The sequence below is a fragment of the Pholcus phalangioides genome, unplaced genomic scaffold (assembly GCF_987345545.1).
Source record: "Pholcus phalangioides strain wild (caught in Gottingen) unplaced genomic scaffold, Ppha-v1.0 ptg000022l_1, whole genome shotgun sequence".
Classification (NCBI taxonomy): domain Eukaryota; kingdom Metazoa; phylum Arthropoda; class Arachnida; order Araneae; family Pholcidae; genus Pholcus; species Pholcus phalangioides.
Window position 1 is genome coordinate 4,363,623 of NW_028301615.1, and position 20,736 is coordinate 4,384,358.

The 20,736-nt window shown below is 34.6% G+C and overlaps 1 protein-coding gene across 1 annotated transcript in view; it reads right to left on the reverse strand.

Annotated features, from left to right (window-relative positions):
- Positions 1 to 890: 890 nt before the first annotated feature.
- Ubc4 (ubiquitin conjugating enzyme 4) overlaps positions 891 to 20,736 on the reverse strand; it is a 58,314-nt gene continuing 38,468 nt past the window's right edge. Inside the window, exons 4-6 of the mRNA XM_089249224.1 lie at positions 14,589 to 14,752; positions 8,091 to 8,155; positions 891 to 1,151 (exon numbers count right to left, since the gene is read on the reverse strand). Of these exons, the coding sequence (XP_089105350.1) occupies positions 1,080 to 1,151; positions 8,091 to 8,155; positions 14,589 to 14,752 (301 nt within the window). The 3' untranslated portion in view covers positions 891 to 1,079. The remainder of the gene's footprint in view (positions 1,152 to 8,090; positions 8,156 to 14,588; positions 14,753 to 20,736) is intronic.

Sequence of the window (20,736 nt, forward strand, 5' to 3'; positions counted from 1 at the left end):
TTGTAATGCAAATTTTTACATGAATGTCATGTAATCCAAGTATGAAAAATTATGAACTTTGTTCATTTTTTTAAAACATTGTGCTATAAAAAGTCTAAAGGAGATTACAAGTGGCAGTGAAAATAAAAAAAGGTTTACATACATCTCTCTCTCGCCTCACAATTTTTTTTCAAAAAGCTATTTTATCTACAAAAGCCCAATGTAATTCTGAGAAATAGTGCTCTTTGATGTCCTTATTTGTGAGTTAAAACTGGTAGAGTTCTACTTTGTGATATGTTGAACCACCAATAAAGAATATTTATAAAAACTAATAATTTTGTGTTATTGGTAAGTGCTTTGAAAAGTTTGTTTCAAAGCACAAAATGCAATACCCAATTAAAAGTTTCTGTCACTAAATGAAAAAGTTTAACCACAGAATGTGTGTATGGCTGTCGGGAAACTACAGGTTTGAGTCCAATCTGTTTTTGTGTAATGAAATTATAAATATATAAGATAAATCTTTTCTGATGTTTTGAGATCCATTTGATTAAAAGTAAAAGAAAAAAAAAAGAATTTCTTGATAAAAAAAAGTCTGAAAAACTGAATAACAAATTTGATAGAAATTAACAGAGAAAATAAGTGACGGAGACTGCAGCTAATTAATAGAATAGTTTTGTTAAAATTATGATTGAAGTCTATTGAAAGTGTAGTTTGCCGACAGCATTGTATCAAAACTGAAACATTTCATTCGATGAAAAAAAAGACACAAAAATGTGTTTTTTCTACAAATTATTCACATTCATCTAAGTCAAAATAACATCAGATTTTTCTTTCTTTACATTGAAATTTTTAGAATCGAGCCAATTTCAAATAAATCCTCCACCCTTTAATGAAGTGAAGCATATTGCAAATAAGAATAACAATTTTTATTTTTAATTCTCAATATGTGCCAATAAATCTTGATGTTCATGAAGACACATTTCAAGCACAAGTGGCATGCGATTCGTTCACTAAAGCTGATTTTGTTCGTAGAAATGTGTACGAGGCACACAAAACGCGCGCACACACACACACACACACACACACATATATATCTATTTCTATGTAAATAATGTTTCCGATGCTTTTTCAATGTCCCAGGAACAAGATGATAAGGCCACACGAGCTTTGTGCTAAAAAAAAAAAAAATGAATTTGACTTCAATATGCTATCATAAAAAATGATTTATAGATTACAATTGAATTCTGATGGCACTGTCAACATTTTAAAAAAATTGCAGAGATCCCACTTGACTTGCTATATTAGAAAAATGTCTCCCTTTTGTGTCCTACTTTCTACGTTGTTTTACTTTTCCCAATTTTTTACCAAATCCTGTCAACAAAATTTACGTAAAGGTTTTTAAATGAAGATAAAAAAATCGCAGTTCCATTAGTAATTCCGACAAACCACAATCCAAACAGACGAAATCCAGACCCGATCAAATTGAAAAATTTAATTTCACTTCGCGAGCCACACTTCGCTCTTTCTGTTGGAATTTTCATTTCACGATGTGTGTTAGGGTGCCGATAAGAATAGTAAATTACAATCAAATAAATTTTCCAAATTTAATTTCGCCGTATAAGCCACGCTTCGCGCTTTCTGTAGGGAAATTTATTTCTCGCTAAGAGGGCTGTTGGGGCACCAATAAGAATAATAAATTTTGAAATTTTAATTTCGCCGTATAGGCTGCTGAAAATAGTTGTTTCCCTTACCTTAGCGTATCTTAAATGTTAAAGACTAAAAAAAATTTAAACGGAAACTCAAATTATGAAAGTTAATTCAAGTTGAGAAAACATTCAGAGCGACAAGTTGTGAGCTATACCTATCAGGTAGTCCATCAGAGGTTGATTACCATAATTGTTCACCACAGTTAAGATTCTTTTTTCTCTTTTGATATCAATTTTTCTTTGCTTGACCGGTTGCTCTCCTCAAAGAATTCGTTCAACCTGAAATTCCACTTGCTCCTGTTTTTTCTGGAACTCCTCTATCATACTGTGAAGTCCAATATGAGCAAGCCCCACCAATGTTTCCCATCTTCTGTGCTGTGTGTGAAACTCGTCTACTGTATTTTGCATGCGTGGAGTTCCCAATTCTATTGAATCGTAGACGCACTTGAATGTTGTTCAGAATAATAATGGTGCTCAAACAGCAGTGCTGTTGCCCATGCAACGTCTCGTAGTCGTCCTTTCACATAATTTGTTTCAAACCACTGAACCAAATCCTGGGCTGTCTGTGGCATACATTGAGCTAAAAAGTCAAATACTACAAGAATATCATTTGCTGGAGCGAATGCTAGAGTAAATAAATGGCGCAGCATCAGGTTAAAATATTCGTCATGCCCGTAGCTAGTTGCCAATCCATATGCTTGGATTTTTCTCCAGCCACACTGGCAAAGGTGGAAAAAAACAAGCTTTGCTTATCACCTATGGAGACTCAGATTTTGTTGCATTTTTAGCTGCTTTCTCTAGGTCAGTGAGGATTTTTGGTGGTCAAAGTTGTAGGCCGTTCTCTCCAGCAAAATCAATTAGGTCTTGAAATAACCTTACAGATTTCTTCGCTTTCACTGGCTGTTAAAGTGTACAACAGAGGAAGAATTCTACAATTCTCAGACCAAAGCTGATAAAAAATTGCTGGAACAGAAAATGTAAATTGAAAACTGGAAATTGAATGTCCCATCCATGATCCAGTAAGGGGCCTGTGACAAATGTTCAACGTTTGCCACTGTCGTGCAAAGGAGAATCGAAAGTTTCTTCTGCAATTGTAGAATCTCTTACTAGAAACACACAATTTACCTTGCAAAGTTTTCCGCAAATTAGATGAAACATTGATTTCATCCAATTATTGGAGCTATGGACATGTTTCTTTCATCCTCACTCATTTGATTTTTTGTATCGGAGCGTCTTTCGAGAGAAGGTATGGACGAATGTCCTGATCAGTGTTCACAATTCCATCTTGGATTATTTGGCTCGGTGGATTTTTCGAGCATCACGCCTCTTCTTTCAAGCGGTCCACGGTTCTTGCGATAGTAGTACTAGTTCGTGGACTATGGTTATGGTCCGTGAATTTACGGATATAATGTTTTCCGTTCAAGAGTATAGTTGTCAAGCGACTGTTGCACTTTTCTGACTTTCTTTTTTCACAGCACCAATAGTAGAAATCATTGCGATTCTTGTCTTTCACCATTAAATAACCAAGCGCATTAATTTTGATACTCTGTTTTTGCGAAGGGACAATTTTGCAAATTTCGGCCATTTTGAAAAAATAAAGTGAGAAATAATAACGAACTGACAAATTATGAAGCTGAGACAAACTAAGAGTGCAACAAACTTTGAATGCGTGGCCTCTGAGATAGCTATACCGAATGTTCACCCAATCAGAATTTATTTCATTGGTAAGCATGTCCGGGTTTGCTCAGGCCTACCCGGGTGTATTATAGAACCATCGGTCAAAAAAAAAAAATGTCTGACACACAGAAACACATGACAAAAAAAACTTTTTTGAATATGTACAACTAGCATAGCATTTGTTTGGTTCTGGTTAGCATCCGATTGAAGCAGCCTCGAATGCTGCCGTTTGATCATTCATACCCCATATCTAATCAGTTTGTCAAAGGATCAGCGACCATCAAGAGGAGCTGTTTTCGAGTGTAGGTGTGATATTCTTGGGTACTCGACATTCGTGCATGTGCTGTTTCAAGTGATATATAATAGATCAGTCTGCATGAGTACCAGCTTTGCTCTAGTCTTGACTCTAGGCAAACATTCTCATACTTTCTTCACCGGCTCCTTTATCCAGTCATAGCATACACATGACTCCTTATGAGTACTGTAGACAAAGGTGTACCCTCCTAGACAAAGTACCTATTCAAAACACAGACACAAACAAATATCACCAGCTCACCATCACACATACCTCGAGAAACACTGTCCTAAGGGAATGCTGTATACAATCGACATACAATGGGTGACAAGTGAATGAATCAAACCATGGCTACTGTTTCTTTTTTGAACTCACACAAAAATATTCTTTGTTTTTTCCTCTTCAAAAGGAGTGTGATAAAACGAAGGGAAAAAATACTTCAAAGATTTTGGAAATGCACGCTATAATAGTTCCCCCGCCCTCCCAACTTCCAATGGTCTTTTGGTCATGCTATCGTCTGTGTTCATTCAATTCTAATCTGTACCAGTTTCTTATTTGATTCCCCTGGGATATCAATGTTATCTCTCTTTCTCATTTGCCACTTCCTATTTTTCACCAATGTTCATCTTTTTTTCTTACAAAATGCCACTTTCTGGAGAGATAAATGGTAAGGTGGCTCTTTTTAAGAGATGAACAAATTTTATGTCTCTCATCTAGAACAGTGTAGAACAGACTACAGCTGGAATTAGAATTCTCCATGAAGCTGACGGGCCAACAATTCTGGATCTGGCTTAATTCAGTGTGCAACGGAAAAACTGGAACACGGTTTAAGCAGGGGACCAAAATAAGACATTTAATTACTTTGAAGTCATTTTTTCTTAACCTTTTCACTTTAATCCAATTTTGAAATATATTCAGCACATAAATATTCATAAAAATGAATTTTCATCATTTTCATAACGTAAAAAAATATATTCATCATGTGGCCACAGGGCAGTAGCAATATTTTCCTTCCCATGTAAGAACTAACCCAAGAACTATGCATTTAGAAAAGAACCAGTGTCCGGGACAGCAGAAATGGCCTCATGACAATGAGATCTGGTCAAAACTTTCTGCTTGGGAATCCTTCGATTTTTGCCGCGGTGCACTATCAAATAAATTTAGGAATTTTCTGATAATTTATTATCTCTTCCAGGGTGCCCCAACGGCAACCACCGCGAGAAATGCAAATCTTGACAGAAAGCGCAAAGTGCGACTTATACGGTGAAATTAAAATTTGAAAATTTATTTGCCCACAATTTATTATTATTATCGGCACCCTAATGCCCCTTGCAGTGAGAAATGAAAATCCCTACAGAAAGCGCAAAGTGCAGCTTATACGCATTCAGACTGTGCCAAGATTTCAACCCTGTCAGGATTTTGGCCTGTCGGGATTGTGACTTGTCTGGATTATGACCCACACCCAAAAAATCGATATATTGCCAAATAATACAAATGTAGTAGAGTGCAATTAATGATTCTACCATAGCAGAAATTGCATTTGTTAAGGTTATTTGGGAGTGGGGTGTATGTGAACCATTTGGCTTATTAATTTTTCTTTTGCTTAGTTTGAAGGTTTAACAAGTAGAGTACCATAATTTCACATAACTATGGTCCAAACACCTGTGCTCACTAAAACATGGATAATCGAAATGCTAACAACATCTAATGGACTATTTAATTAATAAAGCAAAGAGCATAGATAGTGTAATATGGAGATGTGGTTAGGATGCCCTCCCTCCGATACTTTCCCGTGAATCAGCTGTTAGTTAGAAGTTATGTTTTTCACGTTATCTTGTCAGCTACAAGATGCAACAAGCTGTTCTGCACTACTGATGTCCTGTATTACAGGTAATTTAGTACTTACATTTGTTTAATAAACATTTTGACTGCTGCGTGCGTATAAAAATATTTGTAGGAAAAATAATAGAAAATTGTACTTTGCTCTCAACTATGGTCCAACCATTTTTATGGACCACAAGCTGTTACCCGCAGCTTCACTCACGCGGATTTGGTAATCTGAAAAATACTCATCAATGATTCCCTCATATAACATTTGAACCCCCTCATGACCCCCTTGGGAATGGATTTTCAAAAATCCCATCTTAGTGGGTATCTACTTTATAAAATATATTATTCACTAAATTTCATATTTATGGCTTTCAGTGATTTCGGATCAGTGATGATTGCTCCATATAACCTTTGAATCCTCCCTTTCTTAGGGGGTTGAATTTTGATTTTGGCTCAGCTGATTTCTCCAGAAAACCCCAACTATTGAGAACCCCACTTATGAACTCCTTAGTGGTTGGATTTCAGAAAAAAACCCTTTCCTAGTTAGTCTTTACGTCACGAAACGAAACTTCTGACCAAATTTCATGATAACTTTAGCACTTTTGGCCTGGTGTGATTTCTCTTTGAACCCCCCCCCCCCCCTCATCTTCTTCTAGCAAAAAGGATGAAGATGGATATATGATATAGTTGTAGTACATTCTCTCAACTATATTCGATGGATTATATAGTTGGAACTTGGTAACACAACTATTATCCAAAATTTAATTTTTTAAAAATCCATATTTGAGCCACATAAGGAATAAAAAAAGTGTTTAACATTAATACTTGATCTTTCTACAGGCAATATCAGTAAAAAAAAATTTTTGAATAGCTTGAATACAAAAGTTATGATTAATCTACAAATGGTGTTACAGTCAAATCCTGTTATAACGAACTCCAAGAGACCGGAGAAATCACTTCGTTAAAACGAAATTTCATTATAAAGGAATTCTAGGTTTTTTGCATCTTTCCTATGTAAACTTATCTGGGGGATTAGAAGGGTGTTTGTTAAAACGAGATTTTCGCTATAACTGTATTCGTTAAAATGGGATTCAACTGTATTTTGGACTATAGTTGTCTGACATTACAGAAGTCATTAAAAACTTCTGTCTGAATGGAAAAATTAATTTTGTATTTACTACTTCATGGTCTTGGACAGTAAGTAACATTCATCATTCAAAATTATGGTGCACATTTTGTATATAGGTGAAACATTTTGTATTACAAAGCAATTGGATACTTGAATGCATATTCTAGGTTTTGTGATTCTGATGCTAGTCAATAGCATTCAGTTGCTTCTGTATTTTTAGGATATGCAGGGGCATAAACAATGTTTACAAAGCTCTGCAAAGAGCTAGAAATGAAAATGCTTCATTTGTCAAAAAACAATTATGCTGTCACATTCAACAGTAAAAAATATGAGTAAATCCCTTTAAAAAAAAATGGACAGTGCAGTAAAACTATCTGGTTCATTTTGACTTATTTATATTGGACATTGTAGTTTACACATTTTGCAGGTGCTTTTGGAAGTGGTCTCAAAGAAGCATCATATTTTTAAAAAACTTAAATGTCCTCATAATTTGTTGTGACTCAAAGAAAAGAGTTGACAGAGTGGACTTTGGAAGACTCCTTGAAAAAAAACCAATATATTGAGGAGAGACATAAAAAAGAATTATCTATGGTTGCTAGTACGGTTTAGGTCAGTGCCTGAGGGATGGTAGTAAGATGCTCGTCTACCACCAAGAAGGTTGCTGTCATGGTCCCAGGTTCGAACCAGAGGGAGGATATAGATATTTCCCTAACAAGCTTGAGGCGGTAGACAGGGCCTTAATTTCCAACCCATCTCATTAATGGCAGTAAATTTCAATATAGCGATATGGCCAGGGTTTGTTTTTGGTGAAGTAGTAGTACTGTTTCGGCCAAAAATTGTTTTTGTTAGCAAGTCATTTCTGTCATTTTGCTTTGGCTCGAGTCAATATTATAGGATACTGAAATAGTGGTATGGATTTTTTTTAATATTTATTTATTATTGTACTATGATTATGTTATCTGAAGGGGAAACCCCTCCCCTAATTTTCTAATTTTTTGAGAGGCAGTCCTGAAATTATTGTGATGAAAGCTGTCTAATGCACTCAACAATAAGATGCTGCTGACTTTCCCTCTATTTTTGTAAATTCCATTTCCAAATAATATTTATTGGTTAAATCTCAACATTTTTATGCACATTTTTCTCATCTGCATCCTTAAATACATAACACATAATTTAACAAAGTCACACTTTTAGTTGCAAGCTCGTTTCAGAAAATAAACTGTGAAAATTAAGTATATGAGGCTTTTAACGCCAGCTTTAACAGAAAAAAGTTTTATGGTTGTTATGCATTCAAATTATATCTGAATACCCATTACATTAGCAAGCATTTCATTCTGAGATAATCAATTAAAATGATCTCGAGCCCGAAAAACTTGACAATAAAACACAATGAAATTGTGAAGGTGTTTAATTGACATCCCTTCACATAACTAAAAAAGTTACATGATATTTACACGAAATTATTACTACTTACTTCTTCTGCACCCATATCAACTAATCTTCTAACTTTATCATCAAACTCAGGAAATTTGAAAGATGCTGTTCAAGAAATTAATAGTACTAGCATCACAATTTATAATTATTACATAGCTGTCATAAATATATGTACAGTAAAATCTTTCTTCAGCGAACAATAATAGGACAAAAAACAATTATCTGTAAAAGAGGGTTGAGTGTTAAAAAATGAGTTTTAGACTCTTTATGTTGAAAAATTCAAAGTTGCAAATAATTAATATTTTGTTTTAATTATTGTAATAAATTAATGTTCAAAAATAAAATATCGTAATACTATGGCGTTGCTTCCAGTGGTCCGATATAACAGTAATATGCAAAAAAAGTAAGTTTTTCATTATGTTATATACCGATTGTGTTTAAAACATTATCAAAAAACATTCATTTAGGTTTTTGATGGTTTAAACCAGTTTTTGACACTTGTCATGTCAACCAGTTTTGACGCTTGTCAAAACCCAACCCTGTCTATAGACATCCTAACTCTTACACTGAAAGGGTCTAGATTATTAATTAAGGCTGGGGATTAAAATTTTTAATTAGTTAATCAAAGTGTTTCAGTTGATCGATTGATTAATCAAATTTCAATCAAATATTTTTGTGACCCTATAATATTAATAAGATGCTATAAAAATATATTTTCAGTCATTTTACACACTTACCCGGCAGATTTAAACAAATAGGCCTATAGGAATAGATTAAGGAAATTAGGGGTACCTGCTTGACAAAATTTAATGAACATATTTTTGTGAAAACCCATAATTTCTTCACTTGAATCTTATCGTTCATTTTTTAATCAGTTATTTTATGTTACTCACTGATGTCAAAACTAATTTTAATCATACTTGTTAGGCAAAAATGCCAATTTTCTTTTCCCATGATCATGCATCTTATGTTTGTCTGCTCTCGTCGAGTGATAAAGATTTCTTCATTGAGATTAGCGTATAAATATGCACATTTTACATCAGTTTGACAGTGTGTTCAGCCAAGCAAGCAAACTAATGTGAAAAATAATTGTATTATTATTCAAAAAATATTAGTTTGTTTGCTTGGCTGGACACACTGTCAACTTGATGTAAAGTGTGCATATTTATTTTCTTTCCTTTTTTCCCCCTTCTCTCTGATGCTGATGTAATTATCTTTATTTTTGAATACGGCACCGAGTGAACCTGTTTTCATTGGTTGTTTTGTTTGTAGCGCCAGTTGGACAGATTACTGACTGTATATATAGACTGACTGATGTTTATTATTTGTACTTACTTGCCGTGAATAAAACCGGCTTTGATGCCGATAGTTTACGAGTCGAGCCCAACTCTACTTGTAATTTTGTTTAAAATTTAATTACTGAATAAGATTGGCTACAGCCATTTATTAGTCATCATCTTTTAAAAATTTTATCTAAACTTATAGTTAGCATTTTCTGAGGATTACATTGACGGGGGAGCTGTCATATAGAATCGATAGAAAAGATGCATGGAGATAATTACTCCACATGGAGGGACGATGTCAAAGTCTTTCTGATAGAAAAAGGTGCCTAGGAATTTATCACTGGTGAAGAATCGGAGCCTGATCCTGACACTGTAACCAGCAAGGAACTCAGAAACTATAACCTGCGAAAAGATTGAGCCTATTCGATGATCTACCTCACCATTGAGAAGGAATATACCTCTACGGTATAAGACCGAGTTATACCCCTGTGGTATAAGGCTCGTCTTGTTGATCAGGGATTTAGACAGCATAAAGGGGAAACATACGACAAAGTTTTTTGCCCTGTCGTTAATTTTTCAATAATACAATTATTTTTCACATTATTAGATTGCTTGCTTGGCTGGACACACTGTCAACTTGATGTAAAATATGCATGTTTATACGCGAATCTCAATGAAGAAATCCTTATGCATCAATCGCAAGGTTTTACCAGCAACAAGTATCCAGATTATGTCTGTAAGTTGAATAAAGCTATTTACGGATTGCGCCAAAGTGGTCGAGGGTGGTTTTTTGAGATTCACAGTGTTTTAGAAAAACTGAACTTTAAGAAATTGAATTGGTGTAATTGTGTATACACTTAAGACGGCAAAGTATTATTACTTTACGTGGATGATATTGTTGTTTTTGGTAAATGAAATTGTGATATTGAAGAGACTATATCTAAATTAAAATCAAACTTTGATTTAAAAATATTAGGGAAAACTAGGAAACTCCTAGGTGCCAATTTTGAGGAAGGCCACTGAAGGAAGGTTTTTCATTCATCAGATAGATTATATCGGTAAAATGTGTGATATTTATAGAAAATTTAAATTTCCTACATCATCTTTGCCAATCGCTGAGGGAACTTTGTTATCCAAATTAAGCTGTCCCAACTCCGAGGCTGAGACCAGAGAAATAGCAAAATTCCCATATAGAAATATGATAGGATGTTTATTGTATATCACTGGTCATACAAGGCCAGATATCAGTTTCACTGTTAAATATCCTCTCACAATTTCAAGAAAATCCTGGATTGGCGCATTGGAACTGTCTAATGAAATTATTAGCCTATATGGAAAATACAAAGTACTTGAAACTTGACTTGTCTAACATAGAAAATTTTAATATCACATGTTACAGCGATTCAGACAGACTTTGCATGTCAAGATAGAAAAGAATGACTCTGATAAATTTCCAATTACTAAAAATAAGCCTAAAGCAAAAAACACCTATAAGGAAATAACTTGCTTCATGTGTCATAAAAAGGGGCACGTGGCCACTAATTGCGGAATTAAAACCAGGCACCTTTTTCCATCAGAAGGACTTTGACATTGTCCCTCCATGTGGAATTGTATTGGCGAATTGTCAAGTACTTGTCTAGCATAGAAAATTTTAATATCACATGTTACAGCGATTCCGACTTTGCAGCTAACAGAGACGATCGTGTTTCCATCGGAGGTATTTTGTTATTGGATCATGTACCTATCATGTGGAGGACATTTAAACAAAAGTGTGCAAGTCTTTCAACCATGAAAGCTGAGTACGTCACCTTGACTGAAGCCACAAAGGAATTGATGTGGATTGTTCAAATAATAAATGAATGCTGAATGCAATGATCTGAATTTATTTAAACTTCCTTCAAATTACAAAAATGAACTCTTGTGCAACAATCAAGCAGCGATGGATTTTTTAATTCTCCCATTGAAAATAATAGAACTATATATAAGCACATAAATATATCATTTTTCAAGAAATCTTGTGTATGAACGAAAATTTGATTTATATAAAATTAATAGTAAAAACAATCTAGCCAATAGTCTATAAGGTTTTCGCGGCCATCATTTGATAAAAATTGTTTTTTCGGGTTCGAAGACCGTCGTCCGTTTGAGTTTGTTCTCAACGTTTCCCCAACACTAGTGGTTGGCATCATCAGGAGAATTGATAAACTGGATCAAAGTCAAGTTTTCCGGAGTCTCAGGTTGTATTTATGCACATAAGTGGCTTGAACTACACTATTGTTTTGCGATTGGTCAGTTGATTCTATGGCTGGCAGCGTATTGTAAACAGTTGTTATGCTGGTAGAACCTGATTGGCCGAGAGATGTGGAGTTATCTGATTGGCTGTTGTCATCATTCTGTTGCTGGACCTTGAAGGGGAAGGTTCTGCCGACTTTTCTGTTTGGCCCATTCTGCAGCATCGTTCATGCTCTTTTATTCTCGTGGCCACAGATCTTTTTGTGGTTCCAATATATACCTGACCACAGGTATTCGGTAGATCCCCGGTGTTGATAGAGGGTCACGGTGGTCTTTTGCTGATCGCAGCATTTCACATATTTTTCTGGTTGGTTTTTCATTTGGAAATTCATTTGGTTTTTCATTTCAGTTGGTTTTTGGTTGGAAAGACCATTTTCAAACCAACCAACAACAGAAAAGTCGGCGGTGGCAGAGCATGCGCTTTACGACAACCACAGTCTACAGTTCAGCAAAACACAGGTAATAGCTAATGTTGACCACTTCTTCCCACGAATCTACAGAGAGGCTATTGAAATATACAAGCACAAAAACAGCTATAATAGAAGAGAAGAAACTTTGAAATTGAGCAGATCCTGGACACCAGCTCTCAGAAGAACAAGAACCTTCCCCTTCAAGGTCCAGCAACAGAATGATGACAACAGCCAATCAGATAACTCCACATCTCTCGGCCAATCAGGTTCTACCAGCATAACAACTGTTTACAATACGCTGCCAGCCATAGAATCAACTGACCAATCGCAAAACAATAGTGTAGTTCAAGCCACTTATGTGCATAAATACAACCTGAGACTCCGGAAAACTTGACTTTGATCCAGTTTATCAATTCTCCTGATGATGCCAACCACTAGTGTTGGGGAAACGTTGAGAACAAACTCAAACGGACGACGGTCTTCGAACCCGAAAAAACAATTTTTATCAATCTAGCCAATGTTTTTACAAAATCTTTGTGTAAATATGGATTAAAAAAATTTGTTGATAAAATTTTCATGAAAGTTTAAATATTATGTTTAAGAGAACGATCATTCAAATTTCTGTGTGTGAAGTTTTTCTTTATATATCAATACTTTTTTCGATACGATTTTGCATTGAAAATTGTTGAATTTGATGTTGAAAAATAAAAAAAAAAGATATATTATGATTATGAACTTTTTTTATTTTGTGTGATCACGTGAGGGAGGGCAGTTGTTAGGCAGAAATGCAGATTTTTTTTTACCACGATCACACATGTTTTTCCGCTCGTGTCGAGCTATAAAGTATTTTTTTCTTTCCTTTTTTTCCTTCTCTCTGATGCAGACGCTATCTTTATTTTTTAATACGGTGCCGAGTGAACCTGTTTTAATTAGTTGTTTTGTTCGTAGTGCCAAGTGGACGGATTACTGACTGTATATATAGACTGACTGATGTTTATTATTTGTACATACTTACTTGCTGTGAATAAAACCGGCTTTGACACCGATAGTTTATTTTTAACCTGGCCCAACTCGACTCGGAATTTTCGATTTTAAATTTAATGACTGAATAAGAATACTGTTGCTTGCACTGCTCTCAAATGACTGCTGAAATTGCTTTCAAGTGATACATAAAAGAAGAGAAACTGATGCTTCCAAGAATATGAAAAAGTACTGCTCACAGTGGAGGCGATAAAGTTTGGTCATGTCTTCAAAGTCAATTTGAAATTGAAATCAGTTTTCGTTGCATTGACTTGTCAAAATTTTTTATCAAAATATTGATTCAAATATTTTTAATATGGCCACTTATACAAAATGTTATGTATAAGAATGTAATGTGTAAAACAACTAATCGGTTTTCCCATTTTTCAAACAAATCAAGTTGATTCACAAACTTTTAATAAAAATTATAATTGAATTGAGTCAATTAAATCAACTGAAATTTTTAATTGCGATTAACAATTGATCGATTAATCGACCCGATTAATCAGACCGGCCCTATTATTAATTATAGGAAAGGTGACTGGAGAATGGTAAGGATATGCGCAAGAAAGAAAATGAGTGATCCCATACAATTAAGAAGTCAAATGCACTCTAAACCTCTATATACATCATAACAAATAACTGACATTAATAAATCTTTTTTCTTTTACTTATATCATTTTATAAACAATCAACCCTTACTTTTGAAATGCGCTAAACATTTTTGTTTGAAGAGGAAATAAAACACCACCTTCCCACTCGTACATATACTAGATACATTTTTATTACATAACTACTAATAGACTACATAACACAAAAAATTATAAAATGGGAGAAGCACGACACCATACTACTCAAATTTAAAAAAAAAAGAACATATCTTTTAATTCTCAAAGAGTTCGTTTCCAGAAGGATAAAAAATTAAACTCTATAAAGGACAGATACAAGAACATTGACGTGTTCCTACTTAGTAACTAGAAAGAATGAGAGCTAACCTGACTTATAAAAATTTTATTGTCATAAGTGTGGGACTAGTATATGATGACTGTGGCAATGGAGATGCAAGTGTTCAATGTTTAAGAAACATTGCATCAATATGAACAATATTTGATGTATTATCAGTGTCACAGCTCATTGTGTTAATCACTAAAACTGATTAAGGCCATTCAGGTATTGCGTCAGCAGATTTTTAGCCATTTTTGACCCCCCACCAGCAAACGTCAGCAAAACTTCATCAGCAGCTTAGAATATTTTATATCTTCAAAAACGGGTGGTTGATGTCGTAAGCAATCTTCAATCCCCCATTTATGCAATGGTTGACAATCATTTTTTGTTTTAGAAAGTGAATACAATTTTTTTTCCATGTAACTTGAATCGGTTTATATTCAATACATTTTCGGAAAAAATAGTGGTCTAAAAATAAATATTTGAAAGGAGATTCACAGTATTGTTTAGACCTTTTTTTAGAAATAAGTTTTAAACTAAGCAGAAAGAATATGTTATTGCAAAAATAAATTTGAATTTTTGACATACCACCTGCATATACATGAGTCCAATATTTAGCAGTCAACCTGTACATATCTGGATCTTCTTTGAATTGTTTAGCAACCACAGCATCTTGCGGATCATCAGGTTCAGCTGCAGCCAATAAAGCTTGAAGTGAAAGAAGCACAGTGCGCAAAGTCATGGCTGCTGCCCTGAAATAAGAGTCAAGTGAATTATAAAATTGAATAAATAACCCATGTCTATTCAAATTCCATGCAAAATTTCTAATTTTCCCTTTTGTATGTTACTCAGCCTCATTTAAACTTGTGAATGTTACCAAAATTTTATGCACACACATGTTTAGTATACGTGACATATTTGAAAAAACAAGATTAAATAAAGCTCAAAATATATGAACACACAGTTCGTGAAACAGAAAGGACCCAAGATGCAGAGAACAGACAAGCTTCTAACCAGTCCATTCTTAAGTCCAGATATTTAAAAATTGTTTCTCTAACATTCTGTTGAATCTCTAACTCAAATGTCCCAGGCCTGCTAGAAAATAAAAGTTTATCTAGTATGCTAGTCTACCTTACTTTTTTTCAGCATGCAGGGGGAAATACAGTACCAAGAAATAAGCATATATAAATGTGTAATGGTGCATAAAATGTATAAAAATATATAAACTGCTCACGTTATGATTGTACACAATAATTTGAGTAAACAGACAATTTTTATAACTTTCCCTCTTAAAAATATATATGCATGTAGTCTTAGTTTTTTTTCTCCAAGGAACACAAGTCTGAATGAGATCGTAAATGGTTTGTGTTTTAAATATGGTACAGGGAATAATTACAAATCTCTAACTTTTTCATTTTTAACTTTCAGCGTCACTATTAGAGACAACACATGATATTTTCACGCTAATTTGCCAAGGTCTAGAAAACTAGTTGATGTCAATTTCATCTGATCTCACTTTGCAAAATTTTCACATTCATTTTTTAGAATAAAATTTCCTGCATTTGTTTGATCAACATATTAAAAACTTCACATTCAGAAGTTATTTTTTACCTTCATAATCTTCTCCTCTCCGTTACAAGGAGGTACTCAACATTTTGTACAAAAGAAGAAATGCAGAATACTAGATGCTCATTTGTGAGTAAAATGAAATGCATGAAACATTTCTTGTTTATGCAACGTACAGTGAAACCAGTTTAAGACAGACACGGCATGAGACAAAAACCTGTCTTGAATGGAACAGAGAAATAGTCTTTTAGATAATTAATGCTTTTTCAATCATGGGAAATCTCTTTAAGCTTTAAGACAAAAACTGTCCAACATGGAAGGCATATTCTCTCAGTCTATTTTTGGATTTAAAAAAAAAAACCTTGCTGAAACTGAAAGAATTGTTGGTTTTTGTCCTTAGAAAGAAAAGTTTTGTCCTTCAAATAAGAAAAAGTTAGTCGTACTGATTGATCCCCTTATTTGTTAGGGAACTCTTTTACTTCTTGGAAAAATGATGAATGCTTACTATTGTATCTGAACTGGTTCTGGAAGTAAAGGCCCGTTTACACGAGGCAAGCGCTTTAGTTGGTAACTTAATTTTTAGTTGCCAAGTACGATACAATGTATGCAGACGATAAGGGCCGTTTACGCGGCTTTAGTTGACAAGTGCGCAAGTGCAGAAGTGATTTAGTTGGTAAGTCAGATAAGAACGGTTCTATGTTTTCCGGTTAAGTAGACCTATGCGCATGCGCCAGTGGGTGTGACCTGCTGGGCTGGAGGGGTCTTTTTGCTCTCTCACCGAGGGGTTTATTTTGATCTCAAGCATGAACCTGTTCATACTCCGTCGTCTCCTGAAGTTTCGCTAGAATTCCGCGGAAATATTGTATGGTGAAGTGGCCAGAGGACACAACCTTCAAGTTTGTTGAAAAATATCTTCGCCATGAATGTTTGTTGAACTATAGAAATGAAAATTACCTTAACAAACAAGCTAAAAATTATTCGATGTTGGAAAAAGCTATGGAATATTCTGTCGACGTGATATCAGGAGTGGAAAAAAATTGAAGATTCAAAAATATATATCGGGTGGGGAGGATTTATATATTAAAAACTGGAGGGGGGTTTCGAATATTTCTCTCGTCCAGAACGAATTTGCTGCCATCTGTTGTAAAAATACATGATCAAATATTTAACATAAAGATGTCATCTCTATAGATTAAATTAAAAAATAATAATGATTTCGAAAATTTGGAAATAATTTTTGTTTAATGAATTTTTATTATTTAATTTTTAACCCTTAGAACTTCCTACGAATGCCAAGAATCTTCTCCCGTATTTTCGCCTTACATAATTCATAATTTATCTCCTCTTCAACTTCGATTAAAATATCATATAATTGATATTTACAACTTGGACGAGAAATAGAGAAATCTTATATTTCTTCTCGATGACTTACATAAGTTTATAATATGTTGTGTATTCTTTTTTCCCTCTCGTCATCTCTCGCCCCCCTTACGTGGGTGCAGAGGCGAAAAAAGGGGACAAGCGAACTGTTTCCCTTGCGTGACCTACTTCTTGCTCAGTGTGTTGCTCTCGTGCAAGTGAGAAAAAAGTTTCCCCTTTTTTATTGAATAAATTTATTTAAGTGAATAAATTTATATTCTTCAAAAAAAATATCATATAATGTGGCTCTGATCACAGTATTCTTAAGTTCTACCTGATCATCTTCATCCATCATTACGAAAGCTATGAGCTTTAAAAAAAGCACCTCTCTGAATGCCAGATAAATAAAAAATTATTACTATTATACTCCCGCGCGTTGTGCGTCTGTCTCTCTCCGTGGATTTGAGTAGACTGAAGCGCGGATGCGCTAACTGCGCTCACCTCCGTAAAAATTATCCAATGAGCGCCTACTTGCCATTCATCGTGTGGACAGTTTCAAGAAAAATCGGTAAGTTAAAATTAAGTTGCCCACTAAAGCGCTTGCCTCGTGTAAAACGGACCTTAAGGGAATGGGTTTGGATGGAAGCAGAACTATTATCTAGTAAAAGCCTGTTTAGCACTTCATCTATATACAGGGTGATCAGCGAATAAGCCCTTATTTCAAAATTAAATATCTCTACAACAAAGATCAATAGAATTATGCGGTAAACGGTGCGTTTATTAGTAAAACTGTAAGAGTGTTGTACAGAAATTTCGAAAATTTAGTTTCTTTTTTAATTTTTTAAAATTTAGAAATAAAAAACAAAACTGAAGATTTTGGGGTTCTGAATATCCTCATTTGTGTGAAGAGAAACCACTGCATTCGCCTAAAGTTACTGCATGGGCTGTGGTATGCGCCATGTGTGCTGACAAATTGTTCCAAAATTTTAACGTAACGTTCAATAGTAATCGTTTCTCGCACAAAGAAGGGTCCGATAATGCCTCTGGCGCATACCGCAGCCCATGCAGTAACTTTAGGCGAATGCAGTGGTTTCTCTTCACACAAATGAGAATTTTCGGAACCCCAAAATCTCCAGTTTTGTTTTTTTTTCTAAATTTTAAAAAATTAAAAAAAGAAACTAAATTTTCGAAATTTCTGTACAACATTCTTACAGTTTTGCTAATAAACGTACCATTTACCGCATAATTCTATTGATCTTTGTTGTAGAGATACTTAATTTTGAAATAAGGGCTTATTCGCTGATCACCCCGTATATAAAATTCATTTTCTGTCTGTGTGTGTGTTCTCTATACAAATCTACAATTTTAGATCGATCGTCCCCAAATTTTGCATGTATACCAAATGAGACCCAACTTGAATGATAGGCTACTTTAAAATTCCGTCAGAGCTGGGCAAAAAAACTGTGGGGCAACAATGGTTTTTGGGCCTCAACAATTACTTTCCGAACGTTTACTTTGGTTACCGTGGTTCCCTAGCAATGCGTTTCAGACGTATATATGCCTTTACAATGGTTTGTCACTTTTCTAATCCTGTTACCATATGTATAATAGTTTATGTCTTTTAATTCATTCATTTCTACATTTCTTTAAATCTAGATTTGTTTCTTTCATGAGTTGCGCAGGAAGTCTTCATATTGGTTACCTTAGACATGGTTTGTATGTCCCTTTAAGAAAGAGGAAGATATCACGTGATCCAAAAAGCCTCATAGAAGAAAACCTGGGCAGCGCCGGGTATCATAGCTAGTTTATTATAAAAATGATGACATTTGTTAGAACACTCCTGTTTCTTAAAAAAATGTTGATAATTTCCATTTAAACTAGTTTGGGAGAGGAATGGGGAGGGATTCATAATTTCAACAATACCATGTTTTAATGTTTCATTTTGTGTAGAGATGGCCACCTGCCGCAAGAAATACGTCTTGGATTTAAAACCAAATGTAGGTCACAGAAGCTTAAAAAAAACAAAATTTAAGTGTTAGACGGAATCTTTGGAATGTGGAATCTTTCTTTCACAAACGTTGTTGCTTCTTGATCTCATTGTGACTATTTTTAAAAAGGTATGCAATTTCCCAATTCTATATTTTAAATATTAAAAAATATTTCACTTTTAAAAAAGAGCATTCCATTGCTATTTAGGAAAATTTTTATTAAATTTCAACAATTAGCAAATTAAATATGAAATTTCAAATGTATAGTAATTTGAGAAATGAAAAAAAAAATCATAATATGCAAGTCTCTGTTTAACCTTTTAAGCAGTTTTTAAAATTTTCCTGATCTGCATTATAACTGCCATATTGGAAATAAAAGATTAAGAAAGTTAAGAACTCAAGATATTTCGGGGTGACTGAAATAAAGCAGATCAAGTTTGACAAGATACCGCAGGATTGCTGCTATTGGGATTAATACTTGTTGGTTTATAGCAGTTTTTTCCTAAAGTGGGAAATATTCCCCCCCCCCCCTCCGTGGGCAATGGAATGGTTTGAGGGGGGGGGGATAGAAGCTACGGATTTAACATAGTATCCTATGGGTTCACTTGAGTTGGGGGGGGGGAAGAAAGAAATTTCTGAAGAAAGGGCTATGGAATAAAAAGTTTGGGAAACTATGGTTTATAATATTTAGGGTGATATTTTCAAAATTTAAGTTTCACAACACGATAGAAATAATCATTGTGTTAAAATATCATTGCAATATTTTTGTGTGCACCTTTATAAACTGGAAACCTGCCTAAAACAAAAAATAATTTCAGTCTGTTTACATTCTGTTTTATACAGGTTTCACTGTACTTTGGGTAACCAGGGCAAAATAACTGTGATTATACTGCTTTTGCAGAAGATAAGGAATATAATCCCAAATCCTTAACTTCCAAATGTTTTGGTCAATTCCTATTTCATATTTTTCCCTCACTTTTATCAAATATTTTACATTTTTCCCGACCTTTGCCAAATATTAACATTTTTCCCGACTTTTGCCAAATATTAACATTTTCTCTGACTTTCCAGGTTGCTCTGGACCAGTGATTCCCAATGTACGCGTTAATGCCCTGTTAGGGGTGATGGAAAGTTCCAGGGGGCAGTAGAAGCTATGGGTACAACATAGGATCCTATGTTGTTTGAAAAAAATTTCTGAGTGGGGGGGGGGGGGGGGGAGACAAAAAAAGGTTGGAAAACTGTGCTCTGGACCCTGATTAATCACTTTGTTTCCTGTCCCTTCTTTAAAGCCTTGTGACTTTCTGATAAATAATTAAGGCTGTAGACAACTCAGAACATGCCAACTTATAGACAACCTGCACCGAAATATTTTATTTTCTTTAAAATTTTGTAATTGTCAAATTTTTCTTTTGTAATGTGTATGGGATAGGTTTAGAGGAAATTAGGCCCCTTAACCCATGATTCCTCAATTTATCTCCCCCTCCTTCCTGAACAATCCCATAGGTGTTTCTTCTAGCCTTTTTGATGTCACAAACCCCGTATGGTGTCAGAATCTATTTCAACGCCACCCTCTCATAAAATGCAAAAAATGTTTTTCCTTGTTTGTTTTTATTTTTTTTATATATAATTTCATACCACAAAGAAATGAATAAATTGAATTTCACAGTAGAAAATGCGTCACTCACTGCAATGGAAGTAAATGAAAATGATCCCACAGACCCTCTTACTAAAGGCCCCTTTACACGCACAATCTTCCCCGCACGCCCGGAGCGGGACGTTCTTGCGCGAAAGATTGGAGGGCGGTTAGGAACGTGCGTTCAAGA